General features: G+C 43.9%; 1 protein-coding gene across 1 annotated transcript; it reads left to right on the top strand.

Moving 5' to 3' along the window:
* Window positions 1-5,765: 5,765 nt before the first annotated feature.
* LOC134291062 (uncharacterized) lies at window positions 5,766-11,678 on the top strand. The gene has a single exon (XM_062858344.1). The coding sequence runs from the start codon at window positions 5,766-5,768 to the stop codon at window positions 11,676-11,678; it is 5,913 nt and encodes a 1,970-aa protein (XP_062714328.1).
* The last annotated feature ends 6,983 nt before the right edge of the window (window positions 11,679-18,661 follow it).

Genomic DNA, 18,661 nt, shown 5'->3' with positions numbered 1-18,661 from the left:
CGATATGGTCGTGCGCCGATGGATGAGTGATGACAGGAGCAGAATAGAAAGCGAGTGATGAGAACAATAGGGAATAGAAATCCTCTTTATTTACAAAAACAGCAAAGTCATTGAAGACGAATGCAGTGAATTCTTAACGTAGTTTGTTTCCTTATATTACTACTATAAATAATTGCTTAAAACTAGTAGTACGGCCAAAGTAAGATTGTGAAATTGAACTTAAAACTATAAATGTTAAATACTACATGGATTTCTCTAGGTTCATACGACAAACTGTAAAGATATTCATCTGTCTTTATATCTATGGTCACCACATTCTATTCGCGTTACTAACACTAATGTGCACTGCCGTAGGATGAACTAACCTATACATTTATAGCTAGTGCAGGACCGCGTCACTCCTTCAACATTTTCCTCAGTTGAGCTTGTACCGTTAGACTGAATAAACGTACTTCGTAAAACTAGTCTGCGATCTTTTAAACATGGTGTCAGAAAGTGAACCAAAGCGCGTATTTTGAACTGTAACGGACCCGAATAACTTATTCGGTGCGTAGTTTGTAGGACAGGCAGTGAAATAAGTGAGAAAGTGGTGTCTGAGGATTGATTATGGCTTCTGGATATGATCTGCGGCTGCCCCAGCCGCTCGACGGGTCCAACCTGGCGAAAGAGTGGCCAACGTGGAAGCAAGCGTTTGGAATTTTCCTACGAGCCACTAATAAAATCAAGGAGAGTGAGGCCAATAAAATCGCAACGTTCCTTTGGCTGATTGGACCGAGAGGTGTGGAAATTTTCAATACGCTCTACCCCAACAGTGGAAACATCGAGAACATGTTCGGACAAGACGACGAGCAAGAGGATAACGATGAAGAAAGGTTTGCCGATGCGACGGCTGATGCACAGGAGAACGTTTCACGCACACTTGCAGCAGTCATTCAGGCATTCGACGAATACTGCTTGCCGCGCAGAAACGTAACGATGGAGGCGTTCAAATTTAATTTGATAACGCAAAAGGAAAAACAACCTTTCGGTGAATTTGAAACGGAGCTGCGCACCCAAAGTCAATTCTGCGAATTCAAGTGTTCTTCTTGCCAAGCTTCATACGCAGACCGCATGCTGCGGGATAAAATTATTATCGGAGTGCACGACAAAAAACTGCAACTCAAACTTCTCGACGGAAAAGATGAGCCACTTTCCAAAGTGGTGGAGACGTGCAAAATTTTTGAAGCTGCGACGGAAAATCGACTGCTGCTCGATAGAAAGGATGGGGGCATGGAAATCAAGGCCATCGAGATGACAGACGATACCAAATCGAAGGACGGAATTCAGGAAGTTGCTGCTATCAGTCGTAAAAAGTGCTTCAATTGTGGACACCCCTACGTGCGCAATCATCACCGCAGCTGCCCGGCGATTCGAGTAGAATGCTTTGCGTGTGGTGACGTGGGTCACTTCAGGAAGTGCTGTCGGAAGCGGGCAACAAAGGATGAGCAGTACGCCAAGGCATCGAGGACGGAACCGAGATCGACATCCGGAAAAGCGGCGTATTCTGTAAACTGGAGTGACGCAGGTAATGTTCTATGTTCAGGTCAGGTCGGCAGTGCACGATATAATGACTTTTGTGTTGATTCTCAAATTGTTCCCTATAGAGTAAGTGCTAACGTACGTGGACCATCATCTCATAACAGTCGAGTAGACAGGTGGACGAAAGGTTATCTCGTTTGCGGAAGTCGGGTCGAATTCAAATTAGATACCGGATCGGATGTGAATTGTATCCCAATCAACGTCGTTCGAAAGCTTAATATTAAAGTTCACGATTTTGAGAATACTCCTGTACTTGACTACAGTGGAAACAAAATTCGAATTTACGGGAAGGTGAAACTTTCTTGTGTTGATGCGTCTGATAAATGTGAAAGGGTTGCTGATTTTCTGGTTGTTGGTGATAGTTTTGAGCCACTGCTAGGGCTGTCTTCTTGTGTTGCCTTTGGGTTGGTTACGCGTCTGCATACCATATACGACTTTCCAAACTGCAAAGACGAGTTTATTAAACAATTTCACGATGTCTTCGAAGGATTGGGCAAGATTCCAGGGAAGTGCAGTATCGTACTCAAAGAGGGCTCAGTTCCAACTGTTCACTACAAAAAGCGGATACCGCAGGCGCTCCATGATCCTTTAAGATCTGAACTGCAAGAAATGGAGGCGCAAGGGATAATCTCACCGGTTGATTACCCTACCGACTGGGTAAGTAATATGCAAATAGTTGAAAAACCTAACGGGAAGTTACGCATCTGCCTTGACCCTAAGCCATTGAATAGATGCATCAAGCGTGAACACTTTTTGATTCCGACCCAGGAAGATCTGTTTAGTCGTTTATCAGGCAAGCGTGTATTTTCTGTTCTTGATCTGAGCAACGGGTTTTGGCAGATGGAACTCGACAAGAAAAGCTCTGATTTGACTACTTTTATGACACCCTTTGGTCGTTTCCGCTGGAACCGAGTTCCGTTCGGGCTGAATAATGCTCCTGAAATGTTCCAGCGCAGAATGGTGCAAATATTCGGTGACATAGATGGGGTTGAAATTTACTTTGATGACCTGGCAATCGCAGGTGTGGATGAGGCGGACCATGACAGGATTCTTGCAATAGTTCTTGATCGCGCTCGTCAGTATAATGTAAAGTTCAATCCCAACAAGCTTCAGTTTCGGTCATCTGAAATTCAGTTTATGGGTAGCATAATTGGTGAAGGGAAAGTACAACCGTTGGACAAAGACGTTCGAGCAATCACTGAAATGCCTAAACCGCAATGTGTTGCTGATGTCACTCGACTTCTAGGTTTGTTGAAATATCTAGCGAAGTACATTCCAAATCTGTCACGGCGTACTGCGAATCTTCGTAAGCTTACTCATCATGGTGCGGAATGGTTGTGGACTTCTGAGCATGACAAAGAGTTGGATGATATTCTCTCGTCAATAACCAAAGCACCAGTTCTAGCTATTTTTGACCCAACAAAGCCATGTACGATACAAACTGACAGTTCCAAGGATGGATTAGGCTGTGTTCTACTTCAAGATCATGGGCCAGTAGCTTTTGCCTCACGCACCTTGTCCCGTAGTGAGCAAAAATGGGCACAAATCGAAAAAGAGCTCCTTGCTGTGGTTTTTGCTTGTTCGCGTTTTCACTATTTTTTGTACGGCCGTGATTTTGAAGTTCAGTCCGATCACAAACCTCTTGAGGTACTCATCAACAAGGACATAGATGAAGTCTCCTCACGCCTGCAGCGGATGTTCTTGAAGCTTCTTAGATACCCAGGGATGTCTATTGTATACACAGCAGGAAAATATATGTTGGTTGCAGACTGTCTATCGCGAGCTCCTTTGCCCGAAACTGGAGGAAATGATGTTCAAATGGAAGGTGTAGTTCATTCTCTAGTCAAACGAGCATGTATGTCCGAAGATAATCTGAATCTTTACCTTAATGTACTCAAAAATGATGAACGATATTTGCGTATCGTTCAATACGTTGAACAGGGTTGGCCGTCATACCACAAGCTAGATGATCTCAGTCAGATGTTATATAGGTATCGCCATGAACTTCATTACGAAAATGGTTTGTTGTTCAAGGACCATCGGCTTGTTATTCCGACAAAATTGCAAAGTTTGATTTGTAAGTGGCTTCACGGACCGCATCTTGGAATAGAAAAAACGTTGGCTACAGCAAGAATGCAGTTCTTCTGGCCCGGAATGACCAACGACATCACGGAGATGGTCAAAATGTGTGTGACTTGCGAACTATTTCAGCGGAATAATCAAAAGGAGCCACTTAAACAGGACGATTCTCCGGAGTACCCATTTCAGAGTGTGTCAACGGATATTTACGAGTATGGTGGTCGGAATTGGTTGGTAATCATTGACGCCTACTCAGGATTCATTTGTTCCGATTCACTCCCAGATAAATCAATGCGCAACGTCTGCTTATTGTTCGATAAGTTTTTCAATTCGTACGGGTATCCTACTCAAGTTCGTTGTGACAACAACCCATTCAACTCGATGGAATGTGAACAATATGCAAATAAGAACAATATCAGGTTTACATTCTCTAGTCCGCGCTATCCCCAGAGCAATGGCTTGGCGGAGAAGGCTGTTGCAATAGCGAAGAACATTTTGAAACGATGTTATGAACTCGGTGAAGTTGATCAATTCCAGTATCGTCTCCTTGAGTATAATACAACCCCCATTGCCGGAATGCATTTAACGCCAAGTCAAATGTTCTTCGGAAGGCAGGTAAAAACGCGTTTACCTGTAGATGAGTCTCTTTTGGTTCGGAAAAGCATATCAGAGGATGTTATTCGCGATAAGTTTGATCGTAAGCGGGCTGTACAGAAGGAAAACTATGATAAAACAGCAAAGCCGTTGATGCCGCTTAGTGTTGGTGACAGGGTTATTTTCAAGAAATGTTCAAAAGAATGGCAGCATGGTACAGTTACTCGTGATGTTAACGGTCGTTCCTATATAATCAGAGATGGATTTGGAAACCACTTCAGACGTAACCGAAGGTTCATCAAGCGAACTACGAATGGTGGTTCCGAACTTCGAGATGTGCCAGTTGAAGATCATCACATCGAGTATTCTCATAATCATGAACAAAATCAGAATGATCCTTTCAATCTACCCCCTGCGCCTCGGCACGATGCTGTCGATCGACCATCCTCTTCCATTGTTCGGCCTCAGTTGACGGCAACGAATTCTAACGGAACTAGTGAAACCTTTTCTAGAGCGTTGTCTCCAACTATGGCATCTATTCCTAATCACGAAACAATCATTGCCCCTGAGTTGTCCCAGCCTCCCTCCCCTTTGCAGGATGTTTCTGTTCAAGACTCTCAAGTTGAATGTCGCACCAGCCGTAGTGGTCGTCCGGTCAAAACTCCACAACGTTATGGAGAATGGCTCTATTGATTTGAAAGGAAAGCGTGTAAAGATATTCATCTGTCTTTATATCTATGGTCACCACATTCTATTCGCGTTACTAACACTAATGTGCACTGCCGTAGGATGAACTAACCTATACATTTATAGCTAGTGCAGGACCGCGTCACTCCTTCAACATTTTCCTCAGTTGAGCTTGTACCGTTAGACTGAATAAACGTACTTCGTAAAACTAGTCTGCGATCTTTTAAACACAAACACTATGGACAAATACTTAAACTAAAGCTAACCTAAACATACACGTTAGCCCGAAGGTAAATGAATAAATGAAATAATAATATGTTAAAAAGACATAAATGCTTACTAAATATACAAATAGACAGACCTCACATTGCTAGTCAGGGACATTCGACTTAGGACGGACAAAAGGACGAAGATTTACTAAACGTAAGTAACGAAAACATGTACTTTCAAACACAATTACGAATTACCTCAATCATACATGCAGGATATTAAAATATCTACGAACTGACGGATATTATATATCTCGGAAACTACTCTTTCTTCGCCACCGAAACCCAACAACTTTTAATATCGTTTACCGGAGGAGGTGGAAGATGTCCAATCCGGTCGAGCAAAATACCCCTACGACCAGCAGAGGTACTGAAGGTAAGAAGAAGCCCGAAAAGACACGTCCCTCTCGAAAGCAAAAATCAAATAAAGACCCCCCCATCGACCCTCTACGCGACCCTAAAGCTAAGGAAAACACGTCTGTCGGTTCCCGATCGCGCGCGGGTGACAATAAATCACCAATATCTTCCCGGATTCGAGCTTCCAAAAAACACTGTGTTATGTGCGCGGGTGTAGAAGATGGTGAGCTAGTTCGGTGTAAAACTTGTGGCTGTCGGTACCATGTCAGCTGTGCAGGAGTTTCCCAGGACGTTGCGGATTGCGACTGGAGTTGCTTGAAATGCGAAACCGCGAAAGTTCACCAGGATAAGCAGAAGGCGTCCAAGAAGAAGACCACCAATGCAGAGCAGCCGACGAAGCCGATTAGGAAAAGTTCTAAGAGGATGGATTCTGGTAAACCAAATAAATCGGTGAAGGATTCAACCTCTAAGGATCGCCGACAGAAACCAAAAGCTTCTGCCCCCGAAATATCAGCGAACGTGGATGCTATGTTGGCCGCTGAAATCGACAAGTTGGCGAACGTCTCGACGAAAGCGAAGTCTATAGTGTCCAATTCATCGTGCAAATCGGCACTATCGCTGAAGCTACAGATGCAGAAAGTGTTGGCCGAAGAAACGTTGATGCTTGAGGAGATGAAGCGACGACGGGAGTTCATGAAGAAAAAGTTCGAGCTGATGGAGGAAATTGCTGAGGTACAAAGCTGTCCAGTGCCAGGGGCCCGAACAACAGATCCTTTAACGAAGGTGAAAGGTTGGCTCCAGAAGCAGCGTCAAGCCGAAAATGAATCAGTAGCGGCGGATGACGATGAGCACGATAGCGACGATGACACGGAGGACAACATGGACGACGACGAGGATGACGACGCCGGAGATACCGAATCAAGTTCGGAGTATGCGGCCGACGAAGAAGGTGAGAACTCGTCGGGCGAAATGGAACCGGAAAGCGACGATAGCGAAGACGATTCTAGCTCAGCAGACGAGTCATACCACGAGCGAGGTGATGAACACCATGAGGAAAGATTTTCTCCTAGGGAACGTTCAACTCCGGTACAAGTGAGGGCTTCCAGAACGGCAAATCGGGAGAAGCATTCCCGGTCTAGTGCCACGCTTTCCCGCGACCAGATTGCGGCACGTCAGGTTGTGCCATGTGATCTCCCGAAGTTTGGCGGCAGCCCAGAAGAATGGCCGATGTTCATATCGACATTCGAAAGTACGACGAGAATGTGTGGCTACAAGGACGAGGAGAATATGATCCGCCTTCGAAACTGTTTAAAAGACGAAGCGTTTGCCTCTGTGCGGAGCTTTCTGATGCATCCGTCGATGGTATCGAAAGCGATTAGCGTCCTGAAACTTAGGTTTGGTCAACCGCACATGATCATCAGTACGTTGCGCGAGAAGGTGCTAGCTACGCCACCGATTAGAACTGATTCGATCGAAAAGCTAGTAGACTATGCACTTGCCGTACAGAACTTGTGTTCGACTATCGATGCTTGTGGGCGGAAGGAGTATATGCGTGATGCGACTCTGATGCAAGAACTCGTTTGCAAGCTTCCCTCCGCTATCAAACTGGATTGGGCGAGGCACAGCAAAACACTAGCGAAGGTGACTCTATCAACCTTCTCCGATTGGATTTTCTCGATTGCGGAAGATGCAAGCATCGTAGCAAACCCTCGAAAGTCCCACAGCTACGAGCAGGAGCCACGCAATAAGCGCCAAGGAAAGGTTTTCGTCAACACTCACGTTGAATCTTCTCCACCAGTAGCGGGTGGCCAGAAGGTTACTGGCAATCGGCCGAACGTCGTTTCTAGCGGCAAAACCTCGATGGAAGGACCGACCATATGCCCTACTTGCAAGGGCAGCTGTCGAACTGCAGCGAAGTGTAAGCGTTTCCTCGATCTCTCCTATGAAGCAAAATGGGCAGCCGTTCGCGAGCTCAGAATATGCCGTCGTTGCCTACGACAGCATGGAGGTAACTGCAACAGCAAGCCGTGTGGAGTCAACGGGTGTACATTCAAGCATAATTCGCTTTTGCACAAGAGCCTCGTTGTACCAGGTGAAGTCACAGGCAGCCCGGGTAGCCCTAACCCGGCCAAGGCGAATGAAGAACGCAGTATCAACACACACCGCGTCGAAACAGGCCTAGAACTGTTCCGGTACATCCCTGTAACGTTGTTTGGGCCGACGAAGCAAGTGGAGTGCTACGCCTTTCTTGATGATGGATCCGAGCTGACGTTGTTGGATGAGCAGATCGCCAAGGATTTGGATTTGATCGGTGGTGCGAAGCCGTTGTGTTTGAAGTGGACTGGAGGAACTCACCGCTTCGAGGAGAAGTCAAGATGTGTGGACATAGGAATTTCCGGAGTGGCGGGAAGAAGGTTTGAGCTAAGCGGAGTGCGGACGGTTGAAGCGCTTGAGCTACCATATCAAAGCTTGAACGTCGAGGTACTTCAGGAGAAGTATAAGCATCTGCGCAGTATCCCAGTGGAGTCGTATAATCGTGTCCAACCAAGGATTCTAATAGGAGTCAAGCATGCCAATGTTTCGTTGGTAAGACGGTGCCGAGAGGGAAAGGAAGGCGAGCCCATCGCCGTGAAGACCCATCTGGGGTGGACGATCTTCGGAGGTTGGTCGAAGCAAGAATCGAGCAACGGCGGGAGCCATATCTATCACATTTGTGCGTGCAACCTACAGAACGATGAACAACTGCACCTGGCAGTGAAGCAGTACTTCAGCCTGGATAGCCTGGGAATCATGATGCCAGTTGCGGCCTCAGTATCTAGAGACGACGAGAGGGCCTTGATGTTGCTCAGTTCGCTCACGCAGGTCACCGGCAATAGATACCAAACCGGACTGCTCTGGCGTTCAGATAATATTCGCCTTCCGGACAGCCGGCCAATGGCCTTACAGCGACTCAAGTGCCTAGAAAGGCGTCTAGCCAAAAATGCCGATCTGAAGCTTGCCTACGATGGGAAACTAGCAGAATACGAAACGAAAGGGTACATTAGGAAGGTAACCCAGAAGGAGATAGAGCAAAACAAAGGTCACTCTTGGTACCTTCCCACGTTTCCGGTTATAAATCCCAACAAGCCAGGAAAGATCCGTATTGTATGGGATGCTGCGGCAACCGCACATGGCGTAAGTCTCAACTCTATGCTGCTTACTGGTCCGGACTTGTTAAGTTCGTTGGTAGCCGTCCTGAACCAATTTCGAGAACACCGCATCGGTATTTGTGGAGACATCCGCGAAATGTTTCTCCAGATCGGAATACGTCCAGAGGACCAGTTTTACCAGTTGTTTCTATGGAACGACAACGTAAACCAGGAAGAACCTAGCACTTTCATTGTTCCTGTAATGATCTTCGGGGCACGGTCTTCGCCAACCACAGCGCAATTTGTTAAAAACCAGAACGCGCAAAGGTTCCGTGATGAGTTCCCCGTTGCAGTAGAAGCCATTGAGAAAAAGCACTATGTGGACGATATGCTTGCCAGCACGGAAACGGAAGATGAAGCCATCGACCTGGCGAAGTCGGTGAAACACGTTCATGCTCAAGGCGGCTTTGATATTAGGAACTGGGTTTCTAACTCCGCCAAAGTTTTGAATGCGTTGGACGAATTACCGACGAGTGAGAAGTCCCTAAACCTAGCAGCCGACATTGCGACGGAGAAAGTCTTGGGAATGTGGTGGAACACCTCAACCGACTGCTTCACCTTTAAGATCAGCTGGACCAGGTTTGACGCAGCGCTGTTTGACGGAAGCAGAGCGCCTACCAAGCGAGAACTTCTTCGGATCCTGATGAGTATCTTCGATCCATTGGGACTCATTTCGCAATTCCTAATGATGGTCAAGGTCGTACTCCAAGAAGTATGGCGTAAGGGACTGACATGGGATGACCAGATCGAAGGCAAGCAATTCGACGATTGGCAGACGTGGACAAAATTGCTACCGAAGCTGGAGGAACTCGAAATACCCCGATGTTACCGTCAGATCACAACAACTAGAGCCCAGATTCAAATGCACACATTCGTGGACGCTGGAGACAAAGGGATGGCTGCAGTCGTATATCTACGGTTCGAAGAAAATGGAATCATCGAATGTGCTCTAGTCGGGGCGAAAACACGGGTTGCGCCTTTGAAGTACCTGTCAACGCCGCGTTCGGAACTCCAGGCTGCTGTCATCGGAGCGAGATTATCCAACAGCACTATGAAGTCATTGTCTCTTTCAGTGTCGCAGCGCTTCTTCTGGTGCGACTCACGTAACGTACTGTGCTGGTTACGTTCCGATCACCGTCGTTACAGCCAGTATGTTGCGGCAAGAGCAAGTGAAATTCTAGACACTACAGAAGTCAACGAATGGAAGTGGGTCAAATCGGATTGGAACGTCGCAGATGATGGCACGAAATGGACAGGGCAGGTGCAGATGAAGTCCAACGATCGCTGGTTTCGAGGACCGGCATTTTTGCATAAAGCGGAGCGAGATTGGCCTGTTATCCCCTACAACCAAGAAACAACGAACGAAGAACTTCGCGCCAGCGTACTGGTGCACAGGAAAGTTGAGGATCCAGTGGTTGTGGCTAGTGACTATTCAAGCTGGAAGCGCCTGATAAAGGTTACGGGATATGTGCAGCGATTCGTGTACAATCTACGAGCAAAACGACAGGGATTAGTTTCACGTCAAGGACCATTGTCCAGTGAAGAACTGCGACGGGCTCAGCTGTACCATTTTCGACAGGCACAACAAGATGTCTACTACGAAGAGATGTTGGTGCTGAAAGAGGGATCGAAAGATAAAGAGAACGGGCGGAGGCAATGGCAACAATACAGTCGCAGTCATATCTACAAGATGAGTCCATTCGTGGACGAAGACGGAGTTTTGCGAATGAACTGCCGAGCTGAGAAGTGCTCTTTCCTGTTTCCGGACGAAAGGTTCCCGATAATACTTCCGGACAACCATCCGGTCACCAAAGTTCTCCTAGTGGATTTCCATGAGAGGTACCATCATCGCAATTACGCGACTGTAGCCAACGAGGTGCGTAGACGGTACTGTATTCCACGACTTCGTCAAACACTTCGCAAGATGCGATATGGTTGTCAATGGTGTCGGAACCGAGATGCAAAGCCTGCTGCACCAGAGATGGCCGAACTTCCATCGGCGAGAATGGCTGCCTTCACCAAGCCATTTTCCCATGTAGGCGTAGATTTCTTTGGGCCTATTGAAATCGTAATAGGGCGAAGGGTCGAAAAGCGTTGGGGGGTCTTGATGACGTGTCTAACTGTCCGGGCTCTTCATATTGAGGTTGCTAACTCCCTTAGCACCAGCTCGTGTATGATGGCGTTGAACAATTTCATCGCTCGTCGAGGCACACCAGTGTGCTTTTACTCCGATAGAGGGACGAATTTCGTCGGCGCGTCCAAAGAGCTACGCGACGCTCTGAAGGCGCTAGACAAGCACGAAATGTCGAAGGAGTACACAACACCAACTACGTCCTGGCAGTTCAACCCTCCGTCCAGCCCCCACATGGGCGGTAGCTGGGAGCGGTTGATCCAATCGGTAAAGCGGAACCTGACAGAAGTGCTGAAATGTAGGCGACCAACGGACGAGGAACTACGCAGCGCGTTGACACAGATCGAATCTGTTCTCAACAGTCGCCCACTTACTGATGTTCCCGTGGACGATGAGTCGGAACCGGCTCTTACTCCCAACCATTTTTTATTGGGGTCATCGGATGGCTCGAAACCCCTGGCACCATTTGATGACAGCGTTCAAGTTGTGCGACGGGGATGGCAGGTGTCCCAGATGATGGCGAATCTTTTCTGGAAACGATGGCTTAGGAATTATTTACCCGAAATTACTAAACGAACCAAGTGGTTCAAGAAGGTAAAGCCCATAGCCGTGGGGGATGTCGTCATTATTGTGGATCCGGAGTTACCACGGAACTGCTGGCCTAAAGGCCGGGTAATCGGTACAGTAGAGAAAGGAGGTCAGGTACGTAGAGCAACTGTTCAAACTAGCAAGGGAGTGTACGAGCGACCAGCGGTCAAGCTGGCGGTCCTTGATATCTGGAGCGAAAATAGGTAGGCCAAATCCTGGAGTTGGCATACCGGGGGGGAGTGTTACAACCCCTCAGGTTGTGTCGCTCCTAGTTACTCAACTGACCGTACCCCATGCTCCGATATGGTCGTGCGCCGATGGATGAGTGATGACAGGAGCAGAATAGAAAGCGAGTGATGAGAACAATAGGGAATAGAAATCCTCTTTATTTACAAAAACAGCAAAGTCATTGAAGACGAATGCAGTGAATTCTTAACGTAGTTTGTTTCCTTATATTACTACTATAAATAATTGCTTAAAACTAGTAGTACGGCCAAAGTAAGATTGTGAAATTGAACTTAAAACTATAAATGTTAAATACTACATGGATTTCTCTAGGTTCATACGACAAACACTATGGACAAATACTTAAACTAAAGCTAACCTAAACATACACGTTAGCCCGAAGGTAAATGAAATAATAATATGTTAAAAAGACATAAATGCTTACTAAATATACAAATAGACAGACCTCACATTGCTAGTCAGGGACATTCGACTTAGGACGGACAAAAGGACGAAGATTTACTAAACGTAAGTAACGAAAACATGTACTTTCAAACACAATTACGAATTACCTCAATCATACATGCAGGATATTAAAATATCTACGAACTGACGGATATTATATATCTCGGAAACTACTCTTTCTTCGCCACCGAAACCCGTAACGGTGGACTGTAGATCCATAGGTCGCTGGTTCAGATCCGGCTCGAAGGACCAATTAAAAGTTGTTACTTTAGCGGCGAAGATCAGATGTTTCCGAGATTTCAAATGTCTCTTTATTACGAGGTATTTGAAATCTCGGAAACATCTGATCTTCGCCGCTAAAGTAACAACTTTTAATATCGTTTAGTCGAACTTCGCCTTACTTTCTACCGCTCAGAGCCACCGTTACGACCGGAACAGAGTTACCAAATCTTCTTTAGTTTGATAAGTAGTAATTTAGTGAATTTAGGTTAAGTGCAAATCCAGAATTTAGTTTTATCAGATATTTGATATTATCACTAATAACTAAGAAAATGTACTTCAAATCTAATAAGTTTCGCACTTTGATTATTATACAAATTAACTGCACAACATCGAGCATGACTTTCACTTGCAGTCAGTATCTTTTTCTATATCTACCTTATTGTTCATGAAATGTCACTGCTTGTTCATGTGCGCAGTAAATGGGGGCACAGTTGGCAGAATCTGGAAACGACACAACACAGTGGGGTTGTAACACATGATTTTCTGCTTATTTGAAATGTTTCATGATTTTGCGAATGAAATAATCAAAGATTGCCTTGGTGATCGCGACGTTTAATCAGTTTAATCAGTTTACGCTTGTTAAGTGAATCCCCCTAATGTTTTGTTTAGTAAAACATGTATTAAATAATTTGATTAAAATGTGGAGCGGTGATGGTTAGAACACGTGACTGTCATGCCGAGGACCTAGGATCGAACCTCACTTCCAACATACTCACAAAATATGAGTTCTTCGTTCTGAAGAGAAGTAAAGCAGTGGGTCCCGAGATGGGCTCCGGACTAAAAATCTCGTTAATCAAGATAAAAAAATGATCGAAAGTAATGCAAAACTAATAAGGACTGTTCATTAAAGAAAGTGGACATCTGTTTACCAATAGTTTAGAGATAAAACTAAACAAAAAAAATGTGAATTTTTGCTCAGTGTGTAAAAACATTGTTAACTTCGGCAACACACTCAAAGAAAACGGAAAAAGCATCAAATTTCGAGCGATAGGTCGTATTAGCTTTGCGACTAGCAGATTAATTCTGCACAAATGGTGTTCCAAAAAGTTGTCATTTCGAGAATTGGCTTACTAATACACTTCCGGGACCGCAATTTTTTAGCGCTAAGCAGGGGACAGATGTGCCGGATGATGTAGGGTACATCACAACTGAAAAATTTGGGAAAAAATTTTTGGTGTGGCAAGCCAATTGCTCATGTGGCTTAAAGAGTACTTCGTATTTCACAACGGGAACAATCAACGGTGAAAATAACAGAAAGAAATGCATCAAAAAACGACTTCTACCCATCTACCGAAAACTTACGGATCCTTTTTTGTTTTAGGCGGATCTGGCATCCGCTTATTACGCTTTTTCTACACTAGAGATGCTCAAGACGGAAAAAGTCGATTTTGTCGAAAAATGGCAAAATCCACAAAACTTCTCTTTCTCTTTCTCAGCGTCATGTTGTAAGATACCGGACAATAGTCAAGCGGCATCTTAAGAAAGATGGAAGAGAAGCAAGCTCTGGTCTGCGGTACGACGAAAAGTTACGGAGAAAGTTGTGCAGAATCTTATGGGAGGTATCAAGAGGAAAGTCCGAGCGTTCTTCCGAAAAGCGATGTAAATGTTCAAACTCACGTGAATTCGGCCACATGTATGTTGATTGTCATTTATAAAAAAAATAAACTTATGAATTTGTTCGAAAATACATATTTTCTATTGAAAAACAGGTGTCCACTTTCTTTAATGAACAGTCCTTACGGTCTTACATTCTGGAAGACTTTGAAAAGATAATTAGGGTAATTGATCCGATCATGGAGGAGTTAGGCACTGGGTTCATGTTTATACCACAATTGTATCGCCCTAAGCAGACTTTTTACATGAATTGAATTGAAAATAATACAATTTATGCTTTATCTACGGGAAAATAACGAAATATTGCCACTTGTTCGTTCGTCCAGGCATTTTGATGAGAATTTTCCAATGAATCCCACAGAAATGAAAAAAAAAATTGAGCGCCTTTGTTAATTTGAATGTTTGCTAAAAAAATCAACGAAAATACATTCAGAAGTGTAAGAAATTCAAGGCAAATATGTAACGCGGTTGCTGGGGTCGTTCTATCGACACTCAAAAGAGAGCTCTAGCGTAATCCATGATGCAATCTCTGGAGGAGTTGCTGGATGATTTCCATGAACATTTTCTGGTGGAATTTTGAGTTAAGTTTAAGTTAAGTTGGTGGAAAAGTCACACTACTGTTAGACCGTTTCTGACAACTTAAAAAAAGTCGTAATTCTGAGTTGATCTTCTGGCGAAAGTACTTAAACAAGTACAACTTGGTAGTGATATTTCCATCAGAAGTTCAAAAAAAATGTAGATACAAAATTTGACAGGAATCTATGTTGAGTATTTATTGGAATTTCTGAATTATTATCTGATTAAATTTCCTGTGTATTTCCTGATTTGAACAGAAATGGAATAATATTTATTTATCATTAGTTTCTCTACGAAATGCACCAACTTTTGTGGGTAGCAGTATGGGTGGAACATTTTTATACCTACACTTTTACCCACACACGTACCTACACATACACTCCTAGTATAAATACCACAACGAATGCGAGGTTTTCTTCAGTCGAGCACTTGACACTGAAGAAGTCTGTAGGGTAAACAGGTATAATATGCCCCCCCTAAGCAGAAATGGCAATATATCTCAAACTGGCGCCTTATTCCATCTATTGTCCATTGCAAATCGTTGTTCCTAAAGTCAGTGAAGTGTTGCATGCAAACTATGCCTTTGGAGGGGCGGCTATGGAAGCTTTGAAACGTTTTTCGAAAACGTTCCAAAATTTGCTCTTATCAAAACAAACGGGGCAATACGCCCCACCAAAAGAAAAACGTCCAGCCCCGTGATAAAACTGTCCCAGGGAATAATTCCACTACATGCTTATCCTAGGAGGGTCTTTTAACAAGTGTTTAACTGCATAAAAGTTGCAAAATAACACAAGCGAACAGAGCTAGCTTCGTTCACAATGAAGTCAGTTTACAAGAGGTAAAATATTACGCCAAAAGCATCGATTTCAGACTTTTTGATATTTTTCTTGCTTTTTTGTACCAATTAACTAATGGATCAGCTTGATGGCAATTATTCTTCAATATTCAAGATTTCTGTTCCATCACGCATGCGAAAAGCGCTTGAATCGCTAGAAAATGAAGGGGGGCGTTTTGCCCCGGTGGGGCGCATTATACCCTTTTACCCTAAGTCACAGACGAAATAGGCCTATCTGTCCGAAGATAAGCACAGTAGTAGAATTAAAAGGAATTTGCTCGTCCTTTCTAGTTTTCTTTAAAAGAGTTATTCATTTTTTATTTTCTTTTGCAAAAGTGAAGTATTAGTGAAGTGTTTTTAAATTAAACTAGAGTCTGAAGTAACAAGTTCTACTAAAAGCTCTAAAGTAATAGTAAAGTGATTGATTTTTATTTCATTTTATAAATATCACTGTTCAGGATTGCATCCTACAAGTTATTTCTGCCGCCTAATTTCACACCTTATCTTTTGTGCATTCTGACAGATGATAGTCAACACAAGAAACCAACAAACGGAGCTTGGGAGTAGCTACCGCTCTCAATATACACAGTTCGAGAATTCCAAACTTTATTAGTCAATAACGGCGCCGGCCACGTCCTTACGGTTATCAAGGAAGGGAAGGAATGTTAGTGTGTGATTCCAGTGCGTATGAGCTGCAGCATCTTCCCCTAACTGGCCTCTTCTCCGTAATCACACTGAGCCGCTACAAATACACACGGGTACGACGATTCCGTTTCCGATCAGGCTAAGGCCGGGGTGGCCTCTGCTGTACATAGTAGCCGTCTCCATTTCACTCGGTCCATGGCTGTTTGTCTCCAGTTCCGCACTTTGCGTAGGGTCCGCAGATCGTCTTCTTGTACCGGTCGGATGACTCTCGAGAACCATTTTAGTCGGGTTGCTATCCAAGATCCTGAAGACCTGACCCGTCCACCGCCACTAAGGGGATTCAGGTGGTCAAAAATCGAAAATTGACTTTATTCAATTTAAGATTAAGGTTCGGTAGTTGGAAGTACACCACTTGGACCAGTAAACCTTAGAATATTAGTTTGCTAAACCCTATACTTATCGAGATATTGGCAGCAGAATGAGACCATTGCCATTTTTTGGTAAAATTAATGAAATGTTCAACTTTGCATATCTTCGGCTTAAATGAAAAATGTCAAACTTTCAAAGTAGTTTCTAAAAGCTTGCTTATAAACAAACCATTTGAATGACGTATCAGACGTAGAAATGTTGATTGTAAAACTATTGAATGATGCCACATCAAATAATTAAAAAAAAATCCCATACAAACAGTTCCATACAAAAAAAGTTTCGCTGAGTTTTGCTTCGGGACTGTTTCTATGTCTTTGTTTAGGATCCCTGGGAGGCATTTAAATCAAACTTGGCTGCTACTAGCTGCTATTCTGCAATTCCAATCATGTTGTCGGCGATGATTGAGATATTGCTTTATAAAATCACCCTATTGGCCATTAAGGTGAATATATGACGAAGCCACAGCTCAAATTTTCAAAAGCACAAATCTAGAGAACCGAATCTCGTTTTGCGCTGAAAATTTGATCGATTGGTTACCCACTAGGGGTGACCAATCGATCAACTTTTTAGCACAAATGGACTTTCGGTTCTCCAGATTTGTGCTTTTGAAAATTTGGGCTGTGGCTTCGTCATATCTTCACCTTAAATACCTCTGAGGAAACATTTGGTCGTCATGGCCACTTTTATCGGTAGATCAATCATAGTGCAGTCTAAATCTGGTCTTGGGTCTCTTAGCTAAGCGTGTTTTTACGAATTGGAATCCATTTTGTAAATAGGAACAGAAATCCTTAAACGCCTAAAAGTATGCAATGCGCTTGTAATTTCTTGCTGTTTGAAACTGTCGTGTTGAAACAACCTGTTCAACATGTTTTTCATATTTTTCAGGCATAAACCCTACGAATAGGAGCAAGACATTATGAAAATGATGCGAACATATTTTTGGCCACCTGTTTGTATGGAGACGCCCCATAGTGCACCGTAGCCTAAACGTATGTACTTTCTTCACGGTGCATTGCAGCTACTCGAGGCCTATCCTTGGGGGATAGATCACGTTGCTGACAGTTGCGTTATGGTGGTCATCTTTTATTACTTTGATGAGCGTTCGGGGGATGTGCCAGAGATTAATACACTGCGATGATTTATACCAGCTGGATAGATGGAGGAAGAAAAACAGGAAAAACAAAGATTTATTCATGGCGTTTTTTTTCGGCATCAGTAACATGACCCCAACTCGGTTTTGGTGTGATATCCTTCACCATGTAGTACATTCATTTTATTTATTCCGGGTTTTTGCTTACGTTTATTTTTTTTCTCTGGTCTACGCTTAGGTATATATGTATAATGTGTATATTCCTACACAGCGTTCTGTTGTTTCCGTGCTCTTGGATTTGAGATGGTATAACTTGGCGGTTGCTCTAAATAAAGAGCCATCGCCGCCGCCTTCTTCTGTGTAGCCTAGCCTATAAGTAAATATGGTTCTTTTGTGTTTATTTTCCTTTCTCGGCGGTCCGTTTCATACACTGTTAGTTTGCATTCGTGCTAACATTCGCTTACATTCCCAGCCATGTTGGAAGCTATATACAATTAGAATGCGGCATATTCTTCAAAGTTTCATTATAATGAGATTTGTGTACTTTCTGGGTTCATTTTTGAATCAAATGATTATCAAAACTGATTTGTTGTTCTTCAAACATTAACTCACACAGTTTTTCAGCAGTTGACTGAACACTGTTTTTCTCAAAGTTCAAGAGTTTAATCAAAAATTAGTTTTAAATAATTAACCCTCGAGCAGTCGCGCCTTTGACTACCTGCAGCGACACCGCGCTCACACTGTGTACCACATGCGTGCATTTTTCATGGTGCGTGTACTCAGTACACGGCGCGACCGCTCCCGGGTTAAAAAATAGTCTTGCACAGTTTTTAAGCTGCACACTTCGCAAGCACCACACGGCATGATTCTAGAACATCAGAATTTATAGATAATCTAACATTTTGAGCTCGTTTTTCTTTAATAACTGGTAGTGTGAGTCAAGCAACACTTTGAAATTCAATCGGTATTGAAAAGGTATTGGATTCCGTTATAAATCATAGATTAGTATGTTTTGACTTTAAGATGGCT

The sequence above is a fragment of the Aedes albopictus genome, chromosome 3, assembly GCF_035046485.1.
Source record: "Aedes albopictus strain Foshan chromosome 3, AalbF5, whole genome shotgun sequence".
NCBI lineage: Eukaryota > Metazoa > Arthropoda > Insecta > Diptera > Culicidae > Aedes > Aedes albopictus.
This window is presented reverse-complemented; position numbering and strand designations above follow the sequence as displayed.

What these genes read in the sequence shown, in the direction of transcription:
- LOC134291062 (XM_062858344.1), top strand. Translation starts at nt 5,766, where the DNA reads ATGTGCGCGGGTGTAGAAGATGGTGAGCTAGTTCGGTGTAAAACTTGT.